Source organism: Phaethon aethereus (genome assembly GCF_964289735.1).
Source record: "Phaethon aethereus genome assembly, chromosome: 9".
Taxonomy (NCBI): Eukaryota; Metazoa; Chordata; class Aves; order Phaethontiformes; family Phaethontidae; genus Phaethon; species Phaethon aethereus.
Genome location: NC_138585.1, coordinates 11,054,502 through 11,076,143, shown reverse-complemented (window position 1 = coordinate 11,076,143; position 21,642 = coordinate 11,054,502). Strand labels below are relative to the sequence as shown.

The window sequence follows — 21,642 nt, the reverse complement described above, 5'->3', positions numbered from 1 at the left end:
TGAATAGTAATTCAAAAGCATTAAAATGCATATCCACCCAACAGGGATGAGAAGTAGCAGGTTTTATATTTTAAACAGTGAAAAGGCAAGCCCAAATAATGTCTGGCTATTTCTGAGAAATTTACTCTCCATGTTGTACAAAAAGTTTTGTATCACCAACACGAAATGAAATATCTTTGCTGCATCTCAGTAATGCCTGGCATGGCAGAAAACTTAGGCACATAGAACACAGAGAATGGCTAAGGAGAGCCTTTCTGGTTTTATAGGGTCCTGTTGGAAACCAAGCATTTTTTATATTCAATGAGTATGCTAGGGCTGACCACAGATGCAAAGGGGTAAGTTAGGATATTCAAAGCTAAGAAGAGATCCAAAAGCTGTGGCTGTATCAGACCTTTCTTACAGATGGTAGGCATGTGGCACACACTCATAACACACAGTTACTCATTGGTAACTTACACAGTAACACTAATGTCACAGACTTCAGCTGACAGCTGCTCTTGTGGTCCAGCAAAGCAGACCAGATCTTATACAACAGAGAAAACAGATTTGGTGGCTTTGTACTAAGATGCTTTTAGGAATGAGTGAAATAAAACTTTGATCCTTTAAGGAGCCAAAATTGTAGACAAAGGCCCAAATTATGAAGTTCAACAGTCATGGGACTAAGCTAGAGATAACAGTTTCTTTGAGGGAATCATTAAAAAATTAAAAAAAAACCAACCCAAACTATAAAAAAACCCCACAAAACCCCCCAGAACAGCAGCACATAAACCAACACAAATCGGTACTAAGAATTTATTTTGAACAATTGTCAGTGACGAGTGGAATGAAATAACCAAAGACAACCACTCAAGGGGCGATGGGTCATATTTGATGAGATTGACCACATAGCTTACAGATCTGTTCTCCATATTTTTCCACCTCTGTGAGTAAAAGAGAAACAAATCTTATTTAAATAAAACAAGACAAATAAAGAAATCCCCTGAACAAGTGTGTAATGTCAGAACTTTCATTATCAAGAAAACTGCATGCATTAGAACAGTAGCTGGTGTCACATATGAGGATGAAATCTGTTTTTCTCCATTCATGCAGAGCCAGTACTACAGCCCAACCAGAGGAATCAGTTTAATACTTGCTGGATATGCTTTTCATTTGCAAATTAGCAGATTAATTTACCAGGTGTTTTGAGTGGAGTGGCCAGAAAAATTATCTAATGTGATGTGATCATTTTGGATATTCACCACCTTCTTACAAGGTCAGTTTGATTGTCAGTGGTGGAAATTCTTGAAATGACATGCTGCAACCTGTTTTCGTGGGGAATTACTTCAAACAGTTCATTCACCTGGCTAACCTATGTTGTCAAACATAGGCAACAATTCTCAGAGATGTTTTTCTTCAGTGAGGTCAGGGGAGAAAAAATTCAGCTAAAACCAGAAGGAACTCAAATTGCCAAAGTTCCTAAGTGTGTGGATAAGAAATCTGATTCCTTGAGGAGTGGGACTGTGGGTGAAAGGAGGAGGGAGGCTTGCAAAAGTGGTAAGGAAATTAACTATATAATTTCCATGTTTTGTTTCACTAACCCAGAATGCACTGTAGTGACACAAACCTACTGCTTATTTCCAGATTCGCACCTCCACTTTTCTCACTGCTTCTCCACAGATCTTACCAATCTCATCTGTTTTGAATTCTTTAATCCAGGCTACCCTAGCCTCCCACATAAACTTCACACTTCTTTTCCTGAAAACATCTATTAATCTCCTCTTTTGGTTCCTGCTTTACTCCCATACATCACTTCTCCTGTTTCTGACTACAGTGCCTGTAATAGTGTCAGTCACTCTGTTCACAGTTCTGCCTATATGTACCAGCCCTTCTTCATCATTCGGTCCTCTCCTCCTTCCGACGTCCTTCCCCCAGGATTGACGTGAGAAACCCTAACAAGTATTAGTGACAGTTGATATGTCCATAATTTGCTGCTATGCTGTTCATTTTATATATGATTTAGGCTATGACCTCCTTCCAGTAATCATTGTAAGCACACTTATTAGGTTAACGGGGTTTTGCCATCTCCTTCCTTGTTAGGAAACTTTCTTGTTACATGTAGTTTGTTAGGCTACACCCTGAATAGGAGGGAGGGAAGCATAGTTAGGCTGGTGGGAGCTTTTATCTGCACCGTGGATAACAAACCCCAGCACTAAAACCTCCTTCAGGTCTCTCCCTCATGCAGCTGCCATTATCTAATGACTTGGCTCTATGAACATTGTACATTAGAGCACCCTCTAAAGAACAGTATTTTAAGCCATGATTGGCACCTGTACAGCCAGAAGTCAGAACAGTAAGTCCCACACTCAGGCAGCAGAGTGTTTTGTGTGCTAGAGATGCTGAAGAGCAGGAACAGGCTGATAGTAGAGCTCACTCCGTTGAGGATATCAATCTGGGATCACAGGGATCCTGGCAGGTACCCTCCAGGTACAATGCTCTACATTACATTTGTTCAAGCTTGGCTGGCATGCTGCAGCTGCCTCTCAGAGACACTATTTAGGTATTTAACTATGGGGAAACAGCTTCAACATGAAGGACCAGGAATCCAAGCATTAATAATAATCAAGTAGTTTTGAGCATTCACCCAGAAGTCAAAAAGGCAGGTTTAGTTTTCTCTCAGAAGAAGAAAAAGGAATTAAACTTCTACATCAAAACAATAGCTTTAATTTCTAACTCACTGGACAAAACATGTTGTGCAGGCTCCTGGCCGCTGCTGGCTGTGCTCTCTGGGGAGAAAGGCTGCCTCCACCAGTAGGGACTACGCACCCTGAAGCACTTCACACGTATCAGCTCAGTGTCAGAAACTTATGGGGGTTATTTCCCAATTTTTTAACCACCTCTTTGCTTATCAACAGATCAGATAGTGCTTCAGACTGCAAGTACAATACACCTTTCCTTCCTCCTGCTTCACTGAAAACAGAGGGGAAAAATTACACTGGATATTTCTGTTTTAATAGCAAGTACAAATTTAGTATGTGCAGATTAATACTAGGATTGCTAGGATTTATTTTGTGCCCAGTATGAATTTTAAGCCTTCTTTTTTAGTCTTGTCAACCTTGGATTATTTTCATTAATCTCTTTAGTTTCCCTCATTAATTTTCTTCAAGACTTGCGTGATTATTATTAAATATCTGGCTGCTGCCAATGCCCATGACACGTAATAGGTAGTTAGTGTGGTTTTTTATCAAAGCTATGTTTTCTCTTGGTTGCAGCATCACAATTTATGATATATCTAATTATTCTCGACTGCTACATAAGAAAGTTTCCTTTCTAATGCTTGATTCAATTTAACTTATAGCTGAGAGAAAAAAGGACTTTAAAAAAAATTCTAACACAGAACCTGATGCTGCAGTGCACATTTCCCAGCTAGTGAAATTTAAAACTGGTCAACAAGTCCTGTGTAACCCTAAGTGGTCACTTTTAAGACTGGGACCTACCCTCTACACTCTATTCTGAGATGGCTCTATGCACTTGCAATAACCAGTTTCTGCATATTACAGGAGATTTTTGTTTTCTGGAAAAGTTTTGATTTATTATATGAATTGCTGAAAAACTGGAATTCATTGAACTAAGACATCTTTGTGTTACAGTTAAAACTTTTTAAACAAAGAGATGCAAGGAGTTTAGGATGCCTAGGCTTGAATAATAGTTTAACTTCGATGATTTGTTTTCCCAAAGATACACCAGACACCCATGTGGTGGGTTATTGTATAGACTTAGTTACTTAGTGGCAACTAGGTAACTGGTTAGATTTGTAGGGTTTTTTTCTTGCATGGAGGTTAATTTTCTTGTTGGAGTGGCAGCACAGGGTGTATGGGCTAGGTAAGTCCAGAAAGCTTGAGTGTAACCATTCTGCCCACAGACAAAACTGTTGTAAAAGTAAGAGCGTTCAGTGGGCTAAGGGGGGCTGCAGCGCTTGTCTGTGCAGTAAGCTTAAGTTACCTGGGTGCTGTAGTTTCACTTCAGCAAAGGCTCAGTTTACTTAGAATGACCCATAGGACTGGATTTGTATTTTCCTTCAGCAGTGAAAAACTTAGGTGGTCCTCATGTAGTCCTTGTGAGATTGTATAGTTATCAGAATTTCATACACCAGGCACAGTGCATCTCCACCAGCAGTGGAGCTGTTCATTATGTGCAATGGCTCTTCAGAATACTAACGTGAGAAAGAAAAGGTGTCTCTTAGTGTTCAGAACTGTGTTTAAATTAGGTCCGAATCCTTTTCCCCCCCAAGACTCATTTATAACTGTCTATGCTATTTCAATTTGAAAAGGGGAGATCAAATCAGGAGAGTAACAGTTCAACCATGTGTTTATAGATTGTTCCTCTTCTATTTTGTCATGGCAATGTCTTCCTTCTCAGTGAAAAATGTGTATTACCATTGTAGACATCCAATAAAAATTAACAGCTCATTTATTTTTAAAAGGAAAAGATTTGCATGCTGTAATATTGAAATGAAAAACTCATCATCCTCACACAAATTTTGGAATAAGAGCCTTCCCTCAACTCAAAAAAAAAATTGTTTCTTGAATATGTAAAAACATAGAAGTAATAGCACAGCTATTTAGGAGCTTACTTAAATAGCCACACTGTACCTGCCAATAAATTAAATCCTAAGCATAATATGTGCCATAAATTTAGTGAAAGCCAATGGTCACATTATTCACATTCTTAAAAGTAAGTAGCTTATATGAACTGTATCAGAGGTTTGCATTATGTTGGTATTTAATTTAAAGACCAACAATTTAAACAATTTAAATGTTAGTATAGTTACCAAATACAAAGTTTTGATACTTTTAAAAGTACAGCCATATTTCTATGATTATGGAAATTAATACTGTACGTTATGGAATAGCACATCTGAGGGTAGGAGAGAGGTGTCTTTGGGTACTACCATCAGGAGCAGATTTTTATTTCATACAAGCAGAATTAATTCATAAGTAAGCACGTATTTGCTGAGTGCAACAGATGATTTTCTGATTCAGAAGGCATGGCTTTTAAGGTATCATGTATTAGAAAAATAATTGAATACTGAAAAAATAGATATGGACCATAAATAATAAAAATACAAATAATAATCCAAATCCAGCAATTAAAAAAAAAGGGAGGGGGGGCATAGGACCAGGTTTACTTTGGCATAGATTGCTTTTGGATACACAGAACTAGACCCTCTATTATACTACATCTTTCTCCAGCTGAAGCTGTTACAGTGATGCCCCGCTAATAAAACAACAGTAATTTTGCAAAACCTGGATTTAAGTGCATACCTTTTTTTTTGTTGTTTTGAATCAAAAGAACTTGGACTTTGCAGTGCTGATCAGAGTAAAACTTAAACACACCCAAAGACATGAAATAAGAGGCAACCTCTACTCTTAATGAAGTTAATAGGAAGAGCATGGCTGCTGCTGGGCTCTGCTGAAGCAGGGTGACATCCCTGCCCCAGAGACAGTGAGCACTTTCAGCTTCCTTTATACCGTGAGTTATGGCCATTTGGCACTTTTGGATGTATTACAAAATACAAAAGTTTCATGCTGCCATATTAGTTTTATTTTTAAAAAAGAAGCCCAGACAAGCTAATGGTTGTGATACAGATGGTCAATTTAGATAACCTTTTTGTTCACCATGTGTGATCCAACTACATGGTCAGCTTCACTGAAGTTACTGTAGGATCATTCCTAGACTATGGTGCAAGGGAACTTGTCTGTATCTGAACTAACATCTAATAGAAACACTTCTGTCTGCAAGGACCAAGCATGAAAAAGAGCAAGTGGCATCAAAGAGCAATTTAATCTCTCACAGATTCTTTGCAACCAAATCTCCTCTGGATTTCTGAGTGGATAATTGAAAATCCATGTCTACGCATATTCTGGCCTCTGCCTATACCAGACAAACAGTCTGGTCTATAGTCTGTATCATCACTGATCCTATGATAATGGAAAGGAATAAGCGAATTTGAAGTGCACATTTGGGGGATATTACCCCAGCAGTAGGGTGAGGTGTGTAACCAGTGAGACAATAAAGAAAGAAATAAAAAGAAACATGTGGCAAAGGGAAAGAAAAGTTTGCTGGAAACAGTGCTGAGAAAAATAGCAAAACAGTAATAACTGTTTTAAGGTCATCAGACAGAAAGGAGAAGCCAGAAGAAAGGGAAAAAGAGAAAAGAAAGAGAAAAACAAGACCAGCTATGCTGAAATGCCTGCAGGGGAGGGGGGGCTCCGATTCCCTCATTTCTTCTCAAATTTCTGTTAATGTACTTAGTGAAGAACTCTTATTTTTCCATTCACTTCTCTCTGTTTGCACCTTTGCACATAGCTTTTCTATGTTTTCCCATTTACGGTTTTAAACTAAAAGAGGGCAGATTTAGACTAGATACAAGGAAGAAATTTTTCACAATGAGGGTGGTGAAACACTGGAACAGGTTGCCCAGAGAGGTGGTAAATGCCCCATCCCTGGAACCATTCCAGGTCAGGTTGCATGGGGCTCTGAGCAACCTGATCTAGGTGAACGTGTCCTTGCTCATGGCCGGGGGTTTGGACTAGATGACCTTTAAAGGTCCCTTCCAACTCAAACTATTCTATGATTTTTGCATTAGGTGTAAATGCAAGAATACTAATTTAGCAAGTACTCACATAATCACACTGCAGGTAATGATAAGGTTATCTGAGAGTTTAACCTGAGCTCATTTGGTGGTGCAGATAGTCCTGCTAAACCTTGTGCATCCCAGCGAGAACAAGTCAGGAATTGCAAGTCCAGTTATCACAACAGTTTCATAGCTACTCTGAAGTTTATTGCAAAGCAGTGGCTGAGGAAGCTCTACAGTTTATCTCCATCATGCCACCAAGGGAAAAAAAATAGACTAAATTAGTAACTCATTGATTTGATTCACCTTTAGACTCTCAGAAATAACTTTCTATGTTCCTTATATACATTTAGAAAGGCACTATATTTTAGGGGGTAGAAAGAAGGAGGATTCACCTTGCCAAAAAAAACTCAATCATAATTTTTTGAACTGAGATCTCATGCTTTCCTTATGTTGGTATAAACTAGAAAAAATTGAGAATGTTGCTCATTCTACCTACTATGGCTCAATACCTACCACCGAAGCCTGTTAATCACATTACAGTCCATAGAAAAAGTTTCACAAATGTAAGCAAGCTAAACCAAAGACAACATTTGTAGTATCTTGATAGAATTATACAAAAGCATTTTTTATCCTATTAGAAACCAAGATAATTAGAGGCAGCTTCATTTTGTTCACATCTGACAATGTTGTTATGCTTTTTAAAAAACCCATACTTTTAAGCAAGTGAGTTTTGAGGCATTGTTTTCTCTAAGTTATCACAGATTGCTATTTATTGACATAATAAGTTAGCATCAATATTGTTAAGATTTGTGTTCCTTTGTGATATTAGTAGCAAATCAGAATTGTTCAGGAATATTTCAGGCATGTAAATTATGTTAAAACAAGATTTGTTGTGAATAAGCAATGACAGAATGTATTCTTTGGCACTAAAATAACTTCAGAATGTACCCTGACTTTTTAACTAGATAGTTTATGAATATAACTGCAAGTGGTCATAGAAACAATTAAAGATTTTGGATTCTCTTTGGATTAAAGAGAATAGGAAATTTTTGTGAACATTTGAGATGAAGACACTTATTTTTAGACTATTGTTTTACTTCTTTGGTATCATTAGTTAAGGTAAAAACATTGGTTTCTTTATGCTGTTATAATCCTAAACAATGTTATGAAAAATTTAGCAGGAATCTAAACCGATTTGACTTTCTTTCAAATAAAAAGGGCTGTAAACCAGAATGGAGTTGAAGAAATAATACATTTACTAGATAGGTACTGCTAAAGTAAAATATTTACCATAACAAAATTGAGTTTAGTAGGGACCAACATCACAACTTTATAGATAGTTTTGATCAATTGTTTTTTGAATATGTAGAAGTGTTGGTGAAGCTGCCTGTCCAAGGAAATGAATGCCAACAGACTATGAATTGCCTTCATTTTTACAGCATTAGAAATTATTTTACAATTGGGTAATGTTGTTTCTGAGACCTGAGGAAGAAGGGTAGACTGTCCATGGAAGAATATCTACCAAAGCTTCCAGCTTTGCTCACAGCAGCAAAGTCTTGGTTCTCTTGGGAGTAGGCAGAAGGGAGGAATTCAAGCAGGTGGGTTCAAAATACCTGCTTAGATCTTCTGTTCCACCAAACAGAAGATCAAAACATCTTTGGTGGCTTGCCAAAATATCACCATCATGTTGAGGATAAGGGTAATCTGACCATTCCACTTAACATGCTACCTCCTTCTTGAATTACAACAACCACACAGGCTAGTGTGGTCATTTGGTGGTAGGAGGGATCATTCTGCAGTAGCACTGTCCATGTGTTATAAAAAGCTTGGCATAACAGCAGTTCAGCTAGTTGTATGACACACAGATTCCTGTTAATAAGATCACCTCACCGTATTATTTCTGCCTCTACTCTGATTGACTTCTATCTCAGAAATACCCCATTAAAAAAAAGAAAAAAAAAGGAAAAGAAAAAAGAGGTTGCCATGCTTTACTGATTAGTTCTGTGGCTTCCTGGTGGCTGGGGAGTCTTCAGGCATTTAGAATAAAAATTTTGTTATAATTTCCTTTAGTATTCAGAAACATTAACTTCTGTGATACAGAAAACTGCATCTTCAACTACACTATGTTTAAGTCAATTCTAGGATCTCATGATTTGTAATAAAGAACACTGTATAGCATGATATTATGGCCTCCCAGCTGGTCATACACATACTTTTTTTCCAAGACCTCAAGCTGTTCCATAATTTAGGTTCTGTGTTTAAAAATTTGGTTTTCTAGTATCACCAGTCCCTTTTCACTAACAGCTTTGCCCTTTACCTTTTTTAAAGTAGCTGAAAGTGGTTCTGTGACAGTAGGAAATTCCCAAGCTTCTCCCTTAAATATCTGTGGACAAGTCAGCCCTTTGTTAATCTCAGATTTCCAAAGCCAGATTTATTATTTCTGAGGAGAGCTGGTACAAAGAATTTCAGAAAGTGTGCTGAACATTAAAAACACACCATTCAAATAATGAAAGTGATGTTCACCTTTCTATCACACACAAAATCCTGAGTAGTTACCACATTTCAATTACACTTTTACAGTCTATTTGATTTGTAATCAATCTAAAAAGGAAAACAGTGGAACAGCTAGCAAGTTTTGATTGGCTACATGCATTTTCTATTCAAATAAAATCATGACATACGCATTTACTTTTAAGTTACAAACATCTTTGTCACATTTCTCTTCCTTTCAGAAATACTTAGTATCTGTCTTGAATTTAATTAATGAAAAGCTTTTGTAGAGTAGATTTGAGATCTTTAAAAGGTAACCTTTAAGAAAAGTTGTCAGATAGTGAAATACTTGATTGCATGTGCTGTGCTTTGAGGCCTGTTTTGTCAGTATTTGACTCTTGTTGCTCCAGTGCTCAGAATTAGAAACGCACTGCATGGGTCGATGGCAAAAGCTCATTGAGAAGCTTGACTGTGAAGTTTAGCTACATAATATAAACAAGATGCCAAAAAATACTTAACAAACTAGTTAAGCCAAAATTAACATCCTCCACATGAAATCACTGGTTTCTTCCTCTGTCATGTTCCACTGGTTCTCCTGAAGTGACCACCTCACAGTTTGTGTATACCAAAGGATGAAAGGAACAGTCAGAGAACAACAAGCTGTTTGATAGATACAAGAAACATTTAAAACAGACTTTTAAAAATTACCCAGTGGTTTACAGCATGAAAGCCTAATTTGCAACATCTTTTACTTCATCTTGAAAAATGTTGAGAATTTCCATTTCAAGTTGAAATCTGTGGGAGCTGCTTGCATATTTGTTATGTATTTAATTTGGACCAAATTTCACCAGATTCCAGCTGTGTCACAATGTTTTTTTCATTATCTTTAAAAGAAGTAAGATAACATCACACACTTGGAATATTACACTCTGCTGCACTAACAACATAATCTATATTAAGAATAGGCATTGCCATCAAAAGTGCAGTAATAATGTAAGTTGCTTAATAAATACAGTCATGAACATTCTTGTCTGAGAGGAAAAACAAGTGTTTCCTTTTTGTCCTCCTTTCTACAGCACAAGGGCAAGTGCTATTGTACAGTACACCTACCTATGCTAAGTAAATAAGGAATTTTTGTGGGACATCTTTTTAAGAATATTTCTGATTTTATATAGCTTCTTACTGACCTAGTAGGCTTAAAAATAGTAGCAAGCCTATTGCTTTGCTGTCAAGGAAATGAAACTGCCTTATTCTGTTGTTTCTGTAATACCTGTGCCTGGATATAGTGAATTAGTCTGCCTCTCTCTAAAAACATCTTCCTGATCAGCACTGCCCACTTAAATTATGTACATACAGACTAATTAGTTTGAAGAATCCTTCCTTTAACACGATTTCTTATCTTTCCTGCAGTCAAACCCTCAACAGTGCCTTAGTTTCCCACCTAGCTGGCACTGCATAGCTGAGTACAGACTCCTTGCTTTTAGGACAGAAAAGCAGTTTTGGCTATCTTTCAGTCCATCTCCATAAGGTGCAGTCCTTTAGCCCCTTCTGAATTTAAGGATCTGTTCCTTAATCTTTCCCAGGTTCAGCCATTCCTCCTCATCAGGCCTTGTCTGTTCCCTAGTTGTTGATCCAGGGCTTCTTTTTATACCTTCTAAAAATCCTCCAAATTAGGAACTTTTCAAAAATTATTGTTACTAATACTGCATCCTACACATCATTCTAGCCATTTTCTTCCATGTCCTTATGCACCCTACCAGGAATAGATCTCATGGTTCCTCATGTGCTTTTTCTGTAGTCTCTTCTGACCAACGTCCAAGCCTGACCTTTCTAGGTGTCCTTAGAAAGTAGCCATTCTACCAGTATAACAAAGGTCCACCTGGAATTGTCCTAAAGTCATGTCAAATCCAGGGATAGGTGGGACAAAGGCAGGATGCCTATCGGCTGTATGTAAAAGCCCAGTTTATACTGGGTTGGCTCTGCCAGTAAAGTACTGAAATATAGTTAACCATCAAAAAACCCCCAACCAAATCATCTGTCATTCAGCTTCTGATTGTCAACTCTTTCATCTGAATATACCCTGCCATAACTCTTGCATGTGGGGAAGTTTGTCACACTTGTACATAAAACCTTTTTTTCCTTTAAGGAGTCAATCAGTAAATAAATGAAGGAAGGAATAATTCTAAGTAGATCATATAAATTTTAGTTAGTTTGGTTTACATTTATTCTTCAGTAAAACTTGTCCGTTCTTTTCTAACGTTTTTAAAACGTGATTTGAAAGAAGGCTGATAACTGCTAATGCCTTTAGAGACTTCTAGATATTTTTAATTTGGAGCAGAAAAAAGGGCATTCATGTCAACATGGAAGGAAAAAGTTTTTTTATTGTGTGGTATACCATAGTAAGGGTTGTTTTTTCTCTGCTGCTGTTTTTCATTAGCATGTAGCTAAAGACCTGGCCTTTTTGCAGCCATATCACTGATGAAAATGAAATGTAAATCAAGAGTATCTAATAGACATTATGAAATGAGCAATCTGAATGTAAAAGCACTTAAACTTCTACTCTTTTCAGTGCGCTGATCTGTAAAACTAGCAACCCAATCCTGTACCCGTTAGACTACATAGACACTCAGGTCTGATAATGACAGAAAGTATTCAACATTTCCAGTTCCCAGTGAAGTCAATAGCAGCCAAGGGAGACTGAAATGTCTGTGAATACCTTACAAGATCAGACCCTGATACCACCAGTGATTATATTCTGCACATGGGTTCCAAATCCATAACAAAATCAGAAAGACATTTGTTTGAGGTATTTATAGAGCGTCTGTTTGACTAACCATCTGTGCTCTGATTGAAGTATACACATACTGAATAAAAACCAATTCCATGGATTAAAATAGTAACTTTGACACTGTTGTATCTAAAGATTTTACTGCTAGTGACTTTGTTGACCTGTCTACATGTAAAGGTAAATTTTAAAACTGTAAAATCTGAAAGGTAGCACGAGGAAAAAGTGTGACTAGTCTGTCCACTTGAAAAAGACTTTGAAGTTAAGGGATGCCGTTTGAATGTTGCATGCTTTTCAGGACTGCTGTTTGCTTAGGGTTTTGGTTAAGCTAGCTGCCTTCCTCAGTTTCTGAGTAGCTTTTGGGTTTATTTGTGAGTGTAAAGGTAAGAATATGCTAAAGTGTTTTGGCATGCTTTCACTTGTCTCATATTTCTATTTCAAAATGAGATTCATTCCTTTTTTTTGTTGTTCATGGTATTCAGTGCAAATATTAGCAAAACATTAGAAATGTAGCCAACTATAGCTTGGAGTTAATTGCACTCAGAAACGTCACTGTGTTCATTCAGTTCGCTACCTTCATCAAGATTATCTTTTTCATGGATCAGTATGTTTTGCATGTTCAAAATGCTGAGTTTAGGAATCACAATGAAAAGATGAAAAGCACTAGGCTATAATAGGATTGGTTCAAAAATATATATAAGGTTCAAAAAATATATATAATGGTCACTTACTATTTATTGAAATTGCTCCTTAGGAATGATCATTGAACAGCAAGTTTTTGGAAGCCGGTTATGCTTGTTCAAGATGGCAGGAAATTGTAGTTTCTGATATTGTTTCACAAGATTAATTTTCTTTAGTGATAACCTGGGGAATTCTTTAAATTACCTCTTCTTAGTTGATGTAGCACCATCTGCCACATCTGCAAAGAAGGTAATTATTTTTAGGAGCAGCTGTGGTTTTTTGATTAAGTCTTGAGTCATCAAGGTCAGTATTTTTGAATTATTCAATGTAGGAAAATAGAAGCAACTGTTTTGCTTTTTGGTCAATAATAAAGGATGTATTGTTATTACAGTTAGTGCCATAAAATTCATCGCTATTTACTACAGTCCTCTAATTTCCAAGAAATTTGTTTGCGTTCTTTGTGAGAGCATTTAGCTTTGTAGGAAAAAAATATCAATCATAATTCATGAATCAGTAAGAGAGCACTTGGTGGCAATTAAGTGACTGTGGAGACTCTTTTGTTAATGGAAATATTAAAGTGAAAATGGTGTACTTCTTAACACTGGGTAATAGGTCCAGGTTCCCAGCTTCAGTTTCAAAAGCTGAATTGTAAATTAGGATCTCTCACACCAAAGGAAAAATCCTCAAATGATGCATCCTTTAACAGAGTTATGCCTGTGGCCTTCCGTGATAGCTCTAAATCAGATGAGCACATCTAAGTCAGATGGGCATTCTCCATCACATAATAAACATGGGGAGCCAAGCAAAGGTGAGAATTAGGACCTGAAACCTTCAACAACTTGCTTTATCTTGTAGCGAAAAGGCTCCAATCCATGCCAGATGCCTTGAAAGACCAGTGCTTTGTAAACTCTTAATGTGAAGTAACAAGTATAGTATGTGAATGCAGAGCTATCATTTGATGATGAGATGGCTACATTTTTGCAGCAGTTTCTTTCAGCTTCCTGCTGTTGAGGAACTGATGAGAGCAGGCAGCTTCTCAAAGACAGAATAGTTTTTCCCTGGGGAGTTAATGAAAAGTAGGTTTATCTTACTGGTTTTGCTACAGAGCGAAGGTGGCAGAGCTGTACGGCCTGAGGAGGGTTTCTTAAGAAATCACATACGTGTTGAAAATGAAAGCTTAGAAAGGGTGCCCACATGATAAAGAAAAAGAAGAAACTTTGGTCTGAGAGATGAGATAATTGAAAAAGAGATGTTGAAAAGCAAGCTTGTGTTCCATGTTGAAAGACCTGTGAATCTGAAGGTATCTAGACAGAACCTCATACACTGCACCTCCTTGATTTATCTAAGGCTCAGGTTTGTGACACTGGATGCCCAACGTGAAGAAGCTCAGCTAGGTGCTCATTTTTCCATCACTTAGTATGTACTGCTACATATCAACTTTGCATGATACCTAGAGGTGTTCATGTAGCTGAGCATCAGTGGTGGTGAAGGTGTGGGGGTATGCATTTCTCTGTACTTTTAGAAATTGCATACTCATAAACCCACTGAGGAAAAGGCTGTTTCTGAATGCAGCTCTCATAATTTCGCATTTCTTTGTTAATATTATTCCGCTTTCAATGACTGTGAATCCTGAATGCATGAAGCTCTTTGCAAACAGTGGGAGCCTGGAGTTCATATCACTAGCACAACGGTAGAGTTGAACTACATGAGAATAAGAGTTCTGCTCTACGGGTACAGCACAGGAAACATGAACCCTCAGAAAAAAAAGTAGTTCTGAAAGTGTTACAGATACTTGTAAATGTGTTGTCCCTTGTCCTGTGAAACACAGTTGCTGATTTTACCAGTACCTGGATGTGAAATACAGCTCTGAGGACTGGGATAGATGACAAGAGAATTCAGGTTTACAGGATTTCAGTGACACCAAAGGTAATTGTTGCTGCCTGTCTGAACTTCAGTCTGAGATGGAGCCTTTTCTCATTCAAAACATTTAATGGCATTCTACAGTTGTTTCACTCATCACATACTTTTAACAAGGTTTTCTATATTTACAAATGAAAAGTGGGTTTATTTTGGAAAGAACACAGATTTTAAAGGAATAAGAAGATCTTACAGATCTTTTTGCTTTCCACGTGACTAGGAAGACAGCTTTACTTCTGTACGGAGTATGTAATGTGCTACCCCTTACTGGAGCATCATCCAGAGACAGCACAGATTTGTTAATACTCCAGAACACAACCCCTCAACTATATTTTCCAGCTATGCTTTAATGTACTTTTCTATTTTATACTGTTTAATTAAGGTCTAAAAAGCCCTTCAGTTAGTGGCCATGCCATCACCTTTGCTACTTTTAGACTCAGCAACACTTTATGCACTAGAAGTTCAGTGCCCTGCACATAGTGTAACTGAGAGCAAATAGTCATCAAAAGCATATCAACTCCCTGTAGGGCAAAGCAGTGCCAAAGCTACTCATGCTTCCTCTCAGTGAAGAGCAGGAGAAAGCAATGGGCCTTGTACTTCAACCTGCAGGTCAGACTTGATTTGTAATTTACTATTAGATTGCAGAAGTGATGAATCTTACACAAAGAGGCAGCACACAGCTTCTGCTGGGAGTACTGAGTTGTACCTAGTACAGAGGTTGCACCTAAATGTAGACTTATCAAGGAGGGTGCTTAACTTGCACAATATGTCACCTTCTGAATATGAGGTTCTTATTGTTAATGAAGATATAAAACTAGAATGACTTCATTCATTTAATGTCCCTTATTCTGTTAAAGAACTCAATATAAGGCCAATGAAATACTATTTTGCTTTGTCAAATGCCAGAGAAATTACTGCCCAGAAATGTTGCTGTTTATCTATATAATCTGAGCCATGGAGCAGAATTTTGTAAACAGACAAAAGTCTCCCTTCTAGATACCAATGCTGGTATCTTAGAGAGTATTAATTGGTATCACACTTTTCAAGTGAAGTCAGTTAACCTAATGACTTGTGCATCTGTATTCAATCCTTCCATACAATTCATGAAGCTTTCCCCCAGTTAACAATTAATAAGTGCTAAGTTAGTTTTATATTTTTCATTCACTTTTCTAATTCCAGCACATATACTTTTTTAAAAAAAATAATTATGGAATAGCACCACACACATCAGCAAAATTCTTACTGACAAAGTTACTTATCAATGGGAATGGATGTATTCATAACTGGCCCTAAGCAGTATCAAGTGAAATAAACATACATGAATCTTTGAGAGAAAAGTAGCGTTATTTATGTTTGACTGTGGATTTAGGCAAAACATGAAAGTAGCCTCCTCTTAACATATTGGCTTAAGGTCCAGTGAAGGTGACTTATGAAAATGCATTTTAGCTTTTGAGCATACCAGGAAATTGCACATGGTCCCTTATCCTGTTGGAACTGATGAAAGATTATTAGTTAAGACATGGTAACATAGTAACTTGTTAAAGTCTATCACAATGTGTTCCACATCTCATATATGACTTGCAATAAATTAAAAGCATTCTAGAGACACAATTTGGGAAGCAGAACTTGATTGTGTAGGATACTCTTTCTTTAGTATACTTCTGGAGAATTAGCCCTCTAGCACTGTGTGGTCTTTAATTGTGATCACATCATGTCCAGAGAAAGAAGCTTCACTAAGCTTGCAACAATTTGATTATTATGCAGAGGGAGCTCTTACAAGCCTGGCCTAAACTATTCCAAAAGAAAAGTGTGAGGGGTGGTACCCACTGTGCATGCAAATAACTTGGCTGGGTGAGCTTGTTTTTATGGCTTTGTATTTCATATCTGCATAGTCCCAAAGTAAATATAGTTCTTTTGCATACAACTGACTCACACACCAGAGTATGTGCATGACTTACCTTTATTCTAAACCTACAGTGTGTCTAGCTATTCCATCTAGATTACAGAATTCAACCACTGCTGTCGTGGTTTTTTACATTTTAATCACTACCCCTTTACTTCTACCCAGGCAGGTAAAAATGCAGCAAACATTTCTTTTGTCTACCAAGCTGAATTAAGGCAGCAAGTATTTAATTTGCTGCTCCAAGCTGCCTGCTTATGAAAACAAGCTAGCACCACTTCTTGCAGTCTCATTCAAGACAGACGGATATGATTATAGGCAGCTATATGCTATCCTCTAGTCTTCAAAAGACATTGGTCTGCTATTTTATATCCAAACTATATAGCTCAAGAGAGTCTTCCAGAAAGGGAAAATTAAGGTAATACACAGGCTAGTAACATCAGCAAGGAAAGAACAGACAGCTTCTTGTAATCTAAGGTAAGTTATAGCTCTTTACTGAACTGTTATGTTGGTATCATTTGAGTTATTTGTGTAACTGAGTTGCTAGAAAGGTTTTGGGGGATTTGTTTCTTTTTTGTTCTTCAGAAACTTTGAATCTCCACTGATGCATGAAGTCCCAGACCACCAAGGCAGCAGCACAGACAGTTCAGCAAGCAGTTTGGGAAGCTCTGTCACAGCATGTAGGAAGGTAACTTCTAAGTTTATGTTATGTTCAAAGGCAGGTATATCCCAGGTCAGAGCTTTACTTTTTAGCTTTTGTCTCTTTTGTCTTTATTGGGGAATACAAAATTTAACTGATACCTAAGAAAGGACTGATGCATAAAAATAAATTCTGGGTACTGTTACGGTATCTTGCAATTTTGTCTGCCCAGTCCATACTTGTCTGGCCCAGGAATATATTATACATATATGGGAGATAAACTCCCTCTGAACATTTCTATTTTCCCTCATTATCTGACAATATGAAATAAAAGCAGTGCATGGTGTGAATACCTTCAGGACTGCTCTTCAACAGGTGGCAAGTTTCTGGGACCCAGTCTGAGGGTACAGACCTTTGCTTCTCTCTGGTCAAAATAATGGAGGTTCCTTCATAAAACAGCTTTTCTGCCTTCCCCAATATCTGACTGGAAGGGTTTCAGCAACCCAGGAGGTACTATAGATTTGACTGTTGCTCTTTTTGTTGCCTCAAAATGGGTTTATATGTAGTTATTTAATTCGGGGGCGGGGCAGGGGGGGAAGCAGTGCCTGTTTGTGTATATATGTCATTAGGAGGAGTCAAATATGACTGACTATTTTACACATGTAGGTAATTTCAGCACAGCTGAGAATACACAGGTGAAGACCATGGATGATTCCTTTTATTCCTCCTCCCCAGGGCCAGATTATGGCAATACAGTGCGAGGGAAGGGAGCACTACCAAAGACCTATTGAGGAGGGCAGGCCATCTTTCATCTCTCACTTTGCAATAACCTTCAGAGCTCTACTGTCTCCCACAAGCATAATTCTAGAGCTGATAAGAAAGTATTTGTTCTAACACAGAAATGTTATAAAACTTCACAATTCATTCATTTTTTCCCATAATTCTTACTTTTTTTTCCTTTTCATTTTCCTTCCCCAATACTTTTGGTTTGGGTTATTTTTTTCAAAATAACAACAATATATATTTATATATGTAAGCAGAGAGAAAGAAATATAAAACATGTAGAAGATAAAGATTTCTTTTCCTCATCCTGAAAAACACACTGTGGGTGTGGGGGGTGAGTATTGTCCGTCTACAGAAATTCTGTTAAACGTAAAATCATTGATACAAAAAAGAACTCAATAGACTGATGTGTATGCTGGGACCGGGCTTCTCCAGCTCACCACAACATAGCTAAAAGACAAAGTGTCAATATTTAATTTAAACAAAGGGTTTGTTTATTTGCAAAAGAATACCTGATTCTTAAAAAATGCTTCTGACTATAACTGGAATCTAGGCAGAAACAGGCAGAAAATCCATTGTCTGGGACAACATCTAAAACTTTCATTTAATCTCAGAGTTGTTTATTTTATGTAAGACTGAAGGACAGTAGCACAGCACTGAGAAGTGCCACCACTGTGTTTACAAATACTCCCCGCTTGGTCACCTTCAGAAGCACCACTCTCTTTTAAAGGCTAGCCTTTACCACATGATTTAGAGCTGCTTCACCTGTCTGATCCCTTACATTTGAACTTTTCATTGTAATACAAGTCAATTTTATGATTGTCAGCACACTAAAATAAGTGATTCACTTCTGAAAAACAGCAGGATATTTTGGGCTGCTTTACAGCATTGTCACAGCATGTGTTACCATTCTTTTTTTGTGTGGAAAAGGATGAAGAATTACCAAAAATAGGCATTACCTTCTCTTTTAGCCTCTGTTACAGAGATTTTTAAGTTACATATGTAATTGGTGGTGCAGTGAAACACTGTGGGTTCCTGCTGCAAGGGAACGGTTTAAACAGTTGACTTGCAGGTTTGAGTAATTGTAGTTGGCATGACTGGCTCCTGTCAGGAACCATATGAGATGAGGCCTGTTGTACATAGACCAAACTGAACAAATGCAGAAGATGTGCCCCTTGATATCTCATCTTATTCTGTATGTCCCACTTTCATATCTTTTTTGATGAGTAGTAATTAACCAAGGCAATTAAGATGATCAGCCACGAAGACGCAGATGTTTCACTTGTGGAGCAGAGCCTTTTTAATGTTGTCTCAGTTATAGATATTTACTGTATTTTAATGTCTTACGATCTAAATCAGGGAGCAGGAAGCTGTTACACTAAACTCGTATGCAAGATTTTCCTCTGGGAAAGAGTGACTTTTCTAATCCACACTCTGCTAGAGGCTGATTTAGTTCATTGATTCACAACACACTGAGTAATGCTGACGGCTGAGTCTCTAGATGAAAGTGGAAAACTTTTTTTTTAGGAACCATGAATTACTGCTGATTTCACATTTAGTGCATGATGCAAATTAATCCTGAATTATTTTCTGAGTGTGATGATCCTGCTCTGAACCAGATATACAGCAGTATAGTGTGTGCAGCTGTTACACATAAATATGGTCAATGAATCAAGTTCTGCTTTCAATTGTACCATTGCAAATCAGAAGCAACCTCGCTGAGTTCAGCAAAATTGCTAACAATGTATGTCAGTGAGATTGGCCCAGAACTTGTCTCAATTAGGTAAGAATGAAGTACAAGATAGGAGGAGGAAATTTTGGCAAGCGATACTTTTTGCCTTAAAAGTGCAGGCTATATAAAAGAAGGATGCTGACTGACAGATGTAGTAGTACAGGTTTAGGTTTCTTATCCTTTGGTATAGAGCAGCTCGGTATATTTTGGAAATATGCTTAAATGCAAAAATGGCAATCAGAATGTACTGGTAGTGTTACATCTCTGAGGAATACCAGTTCTCACATTGCATTTGATTAATTACTTAGCCCTGTTAATTTAGGCCAGCTCCTTCAAGCTTATACACTTCTGATCATTGCAGTCATATATTTCCTATAAGGACTTCAGTATATTCCTTTAAAAGCATGAATATATCCCAGCAAGTTTTAATACATATGCCAACTCCCACTTTATATAAAACACGTGCACCTAGTTAGCAGGGAGAATTGCCTTACAACAGTGAGATGCTATAAGAACTATTACTTTCACTCTTACCGTACATTTGTCTTTGACAGTGATAATATTGCTGTCTGTTACCAAAGCAATATGCACAAAAGTTCACATGGCTTCTATATATGCATTTTTGCATAGCAAGTGTGTGTAACCCTACTGTGATCAGCATTGCGGGGTGGCCCAAATTATCCTTCCTCCAAAGAAGTACTAATGGGAAGGTTCTGAGCAATAAGAAGTCTGTAATGGCCCTAATGCAGAAACTTGCATTTCATAAGGTAGAGTTTAAACTCATCCAAAGTTTACCCCTCATTCCTGCCACTGCTTACTCAAATGTCACCATCTCCTGAACACCATTCAGATAGATATTTGTAAAACTAGACCATATGCAAGGAGGCCTCTCCCACATGTTCCTGCATGACTCCCTTTCCCACGGCGCTATTTTCTGAGCAATTTCAGCAAGCTTTCCAGGTGACTTTGGGCCAACCTGTATTCCTTAGATCGCTGACCTCTGCCAGCTTCTGCTGCGTGGACTCAAGTGTATCTAGTTTTGTTTTTCTCACCTGACTTCTTCAAATCCAAATTGCTGCAAATTATTTTCTCCAAACCCCAGTAGGAAAAATGTTATGCCTGTTGCATCCTTCTTCACATTTCTGGCTGCATTCTCAAGTGCACGTGCAGAACTACTTATGCACACATGAGAGCAGAATCTGGCCCAGGGAAAATATCATCCTACTAATGTTGTTCATATCCTTGAGGTTACTTAAAAATCACATGCTGTCCAAAACTTCTGTGTAATAATTTAAACTCTTGACTTCAAAGTCTATTATGAAAAGTTGCATACAAAAATTAAATGTACTATAAAACCTTGCAACTTTTTGGCAACCATCCTGGAGTGACCGAAGCTTGGCAGCTATGACCTGACCTGAATGAAACATTTGTTCAGGAGAGTTATTTCTTCTGTTGGTGCTTTGCCAGTATTTGCTTCCTGAAAATCTTTCCTCCAAAAGAAAGATAGAGCTAACAAGGGTCATTTAACATCCCACAGGAAGAAAACTAGGTGAAGTTTGGACTGCCCAACTCATTTCATGGGTTTATCACCTACAGTATACATCTGCTATGATCTAGCTGTTCTGAAATGTTGGGTGTGCACACCAAGTCCTTATGAGACAAAAAAATAGTACCAAGGATTTTTGAAGCTTGTTTCTGCATGATAATTTCTGCCTATTCTGGTTTCTCAGAAACTGTCTGAGATTTGGGAAAGAAAGATCTGAAGTGATTAAGGCTGAAGACAAATTCACTGTGATTTTTAAGGAAATTAAACAAGGCTGCTTGTTACAGGAAAAGCTATTTGAGCTAAAGAGAACTGTTTCCTATGTATGCAAAATTATGTCTCAACATGTAATTAGAACTTCAACCCTTGAGGATAAGAAGATCTAGAATCAGCTGAAATCTGAAATCATATATATATGTAGATATATATGTATGCGTGTGTGCATGTATGTATATGTTCAATCCTTTATGTCTTCATAAAAACTTCAGAGAATGGTAATTTTTGGAAAAGAGCACAAAAATGCTCAATTCTAGATTTTACCAACCAGTTTATAAG

At 37.5% G+C, this 21,642-nt stretch overlaps 1 protein-coding gene across 1 annotated transcript in view; it reads left to right on the top strand.

Moving 5' to 3' along the window:
* Positions 1 to 21,642, top strand: part of SPHKAP (SPHK1 interactor, AKAP domain containing) — a gene marked incomplete at its 3' end in the record, with an annotated part of 101,368 nt that overhangs the window by 33,697 nt on the left and 46,029 nt on the right. Inside the window, 1 exon segment of the mRNA XM_082003329.1 lies at positions 16,976 to 17,077. Within this exon segment, the coding sequence (XP_081859455.1) occupies positions 16,976 to 17,077 (102 nt within the window).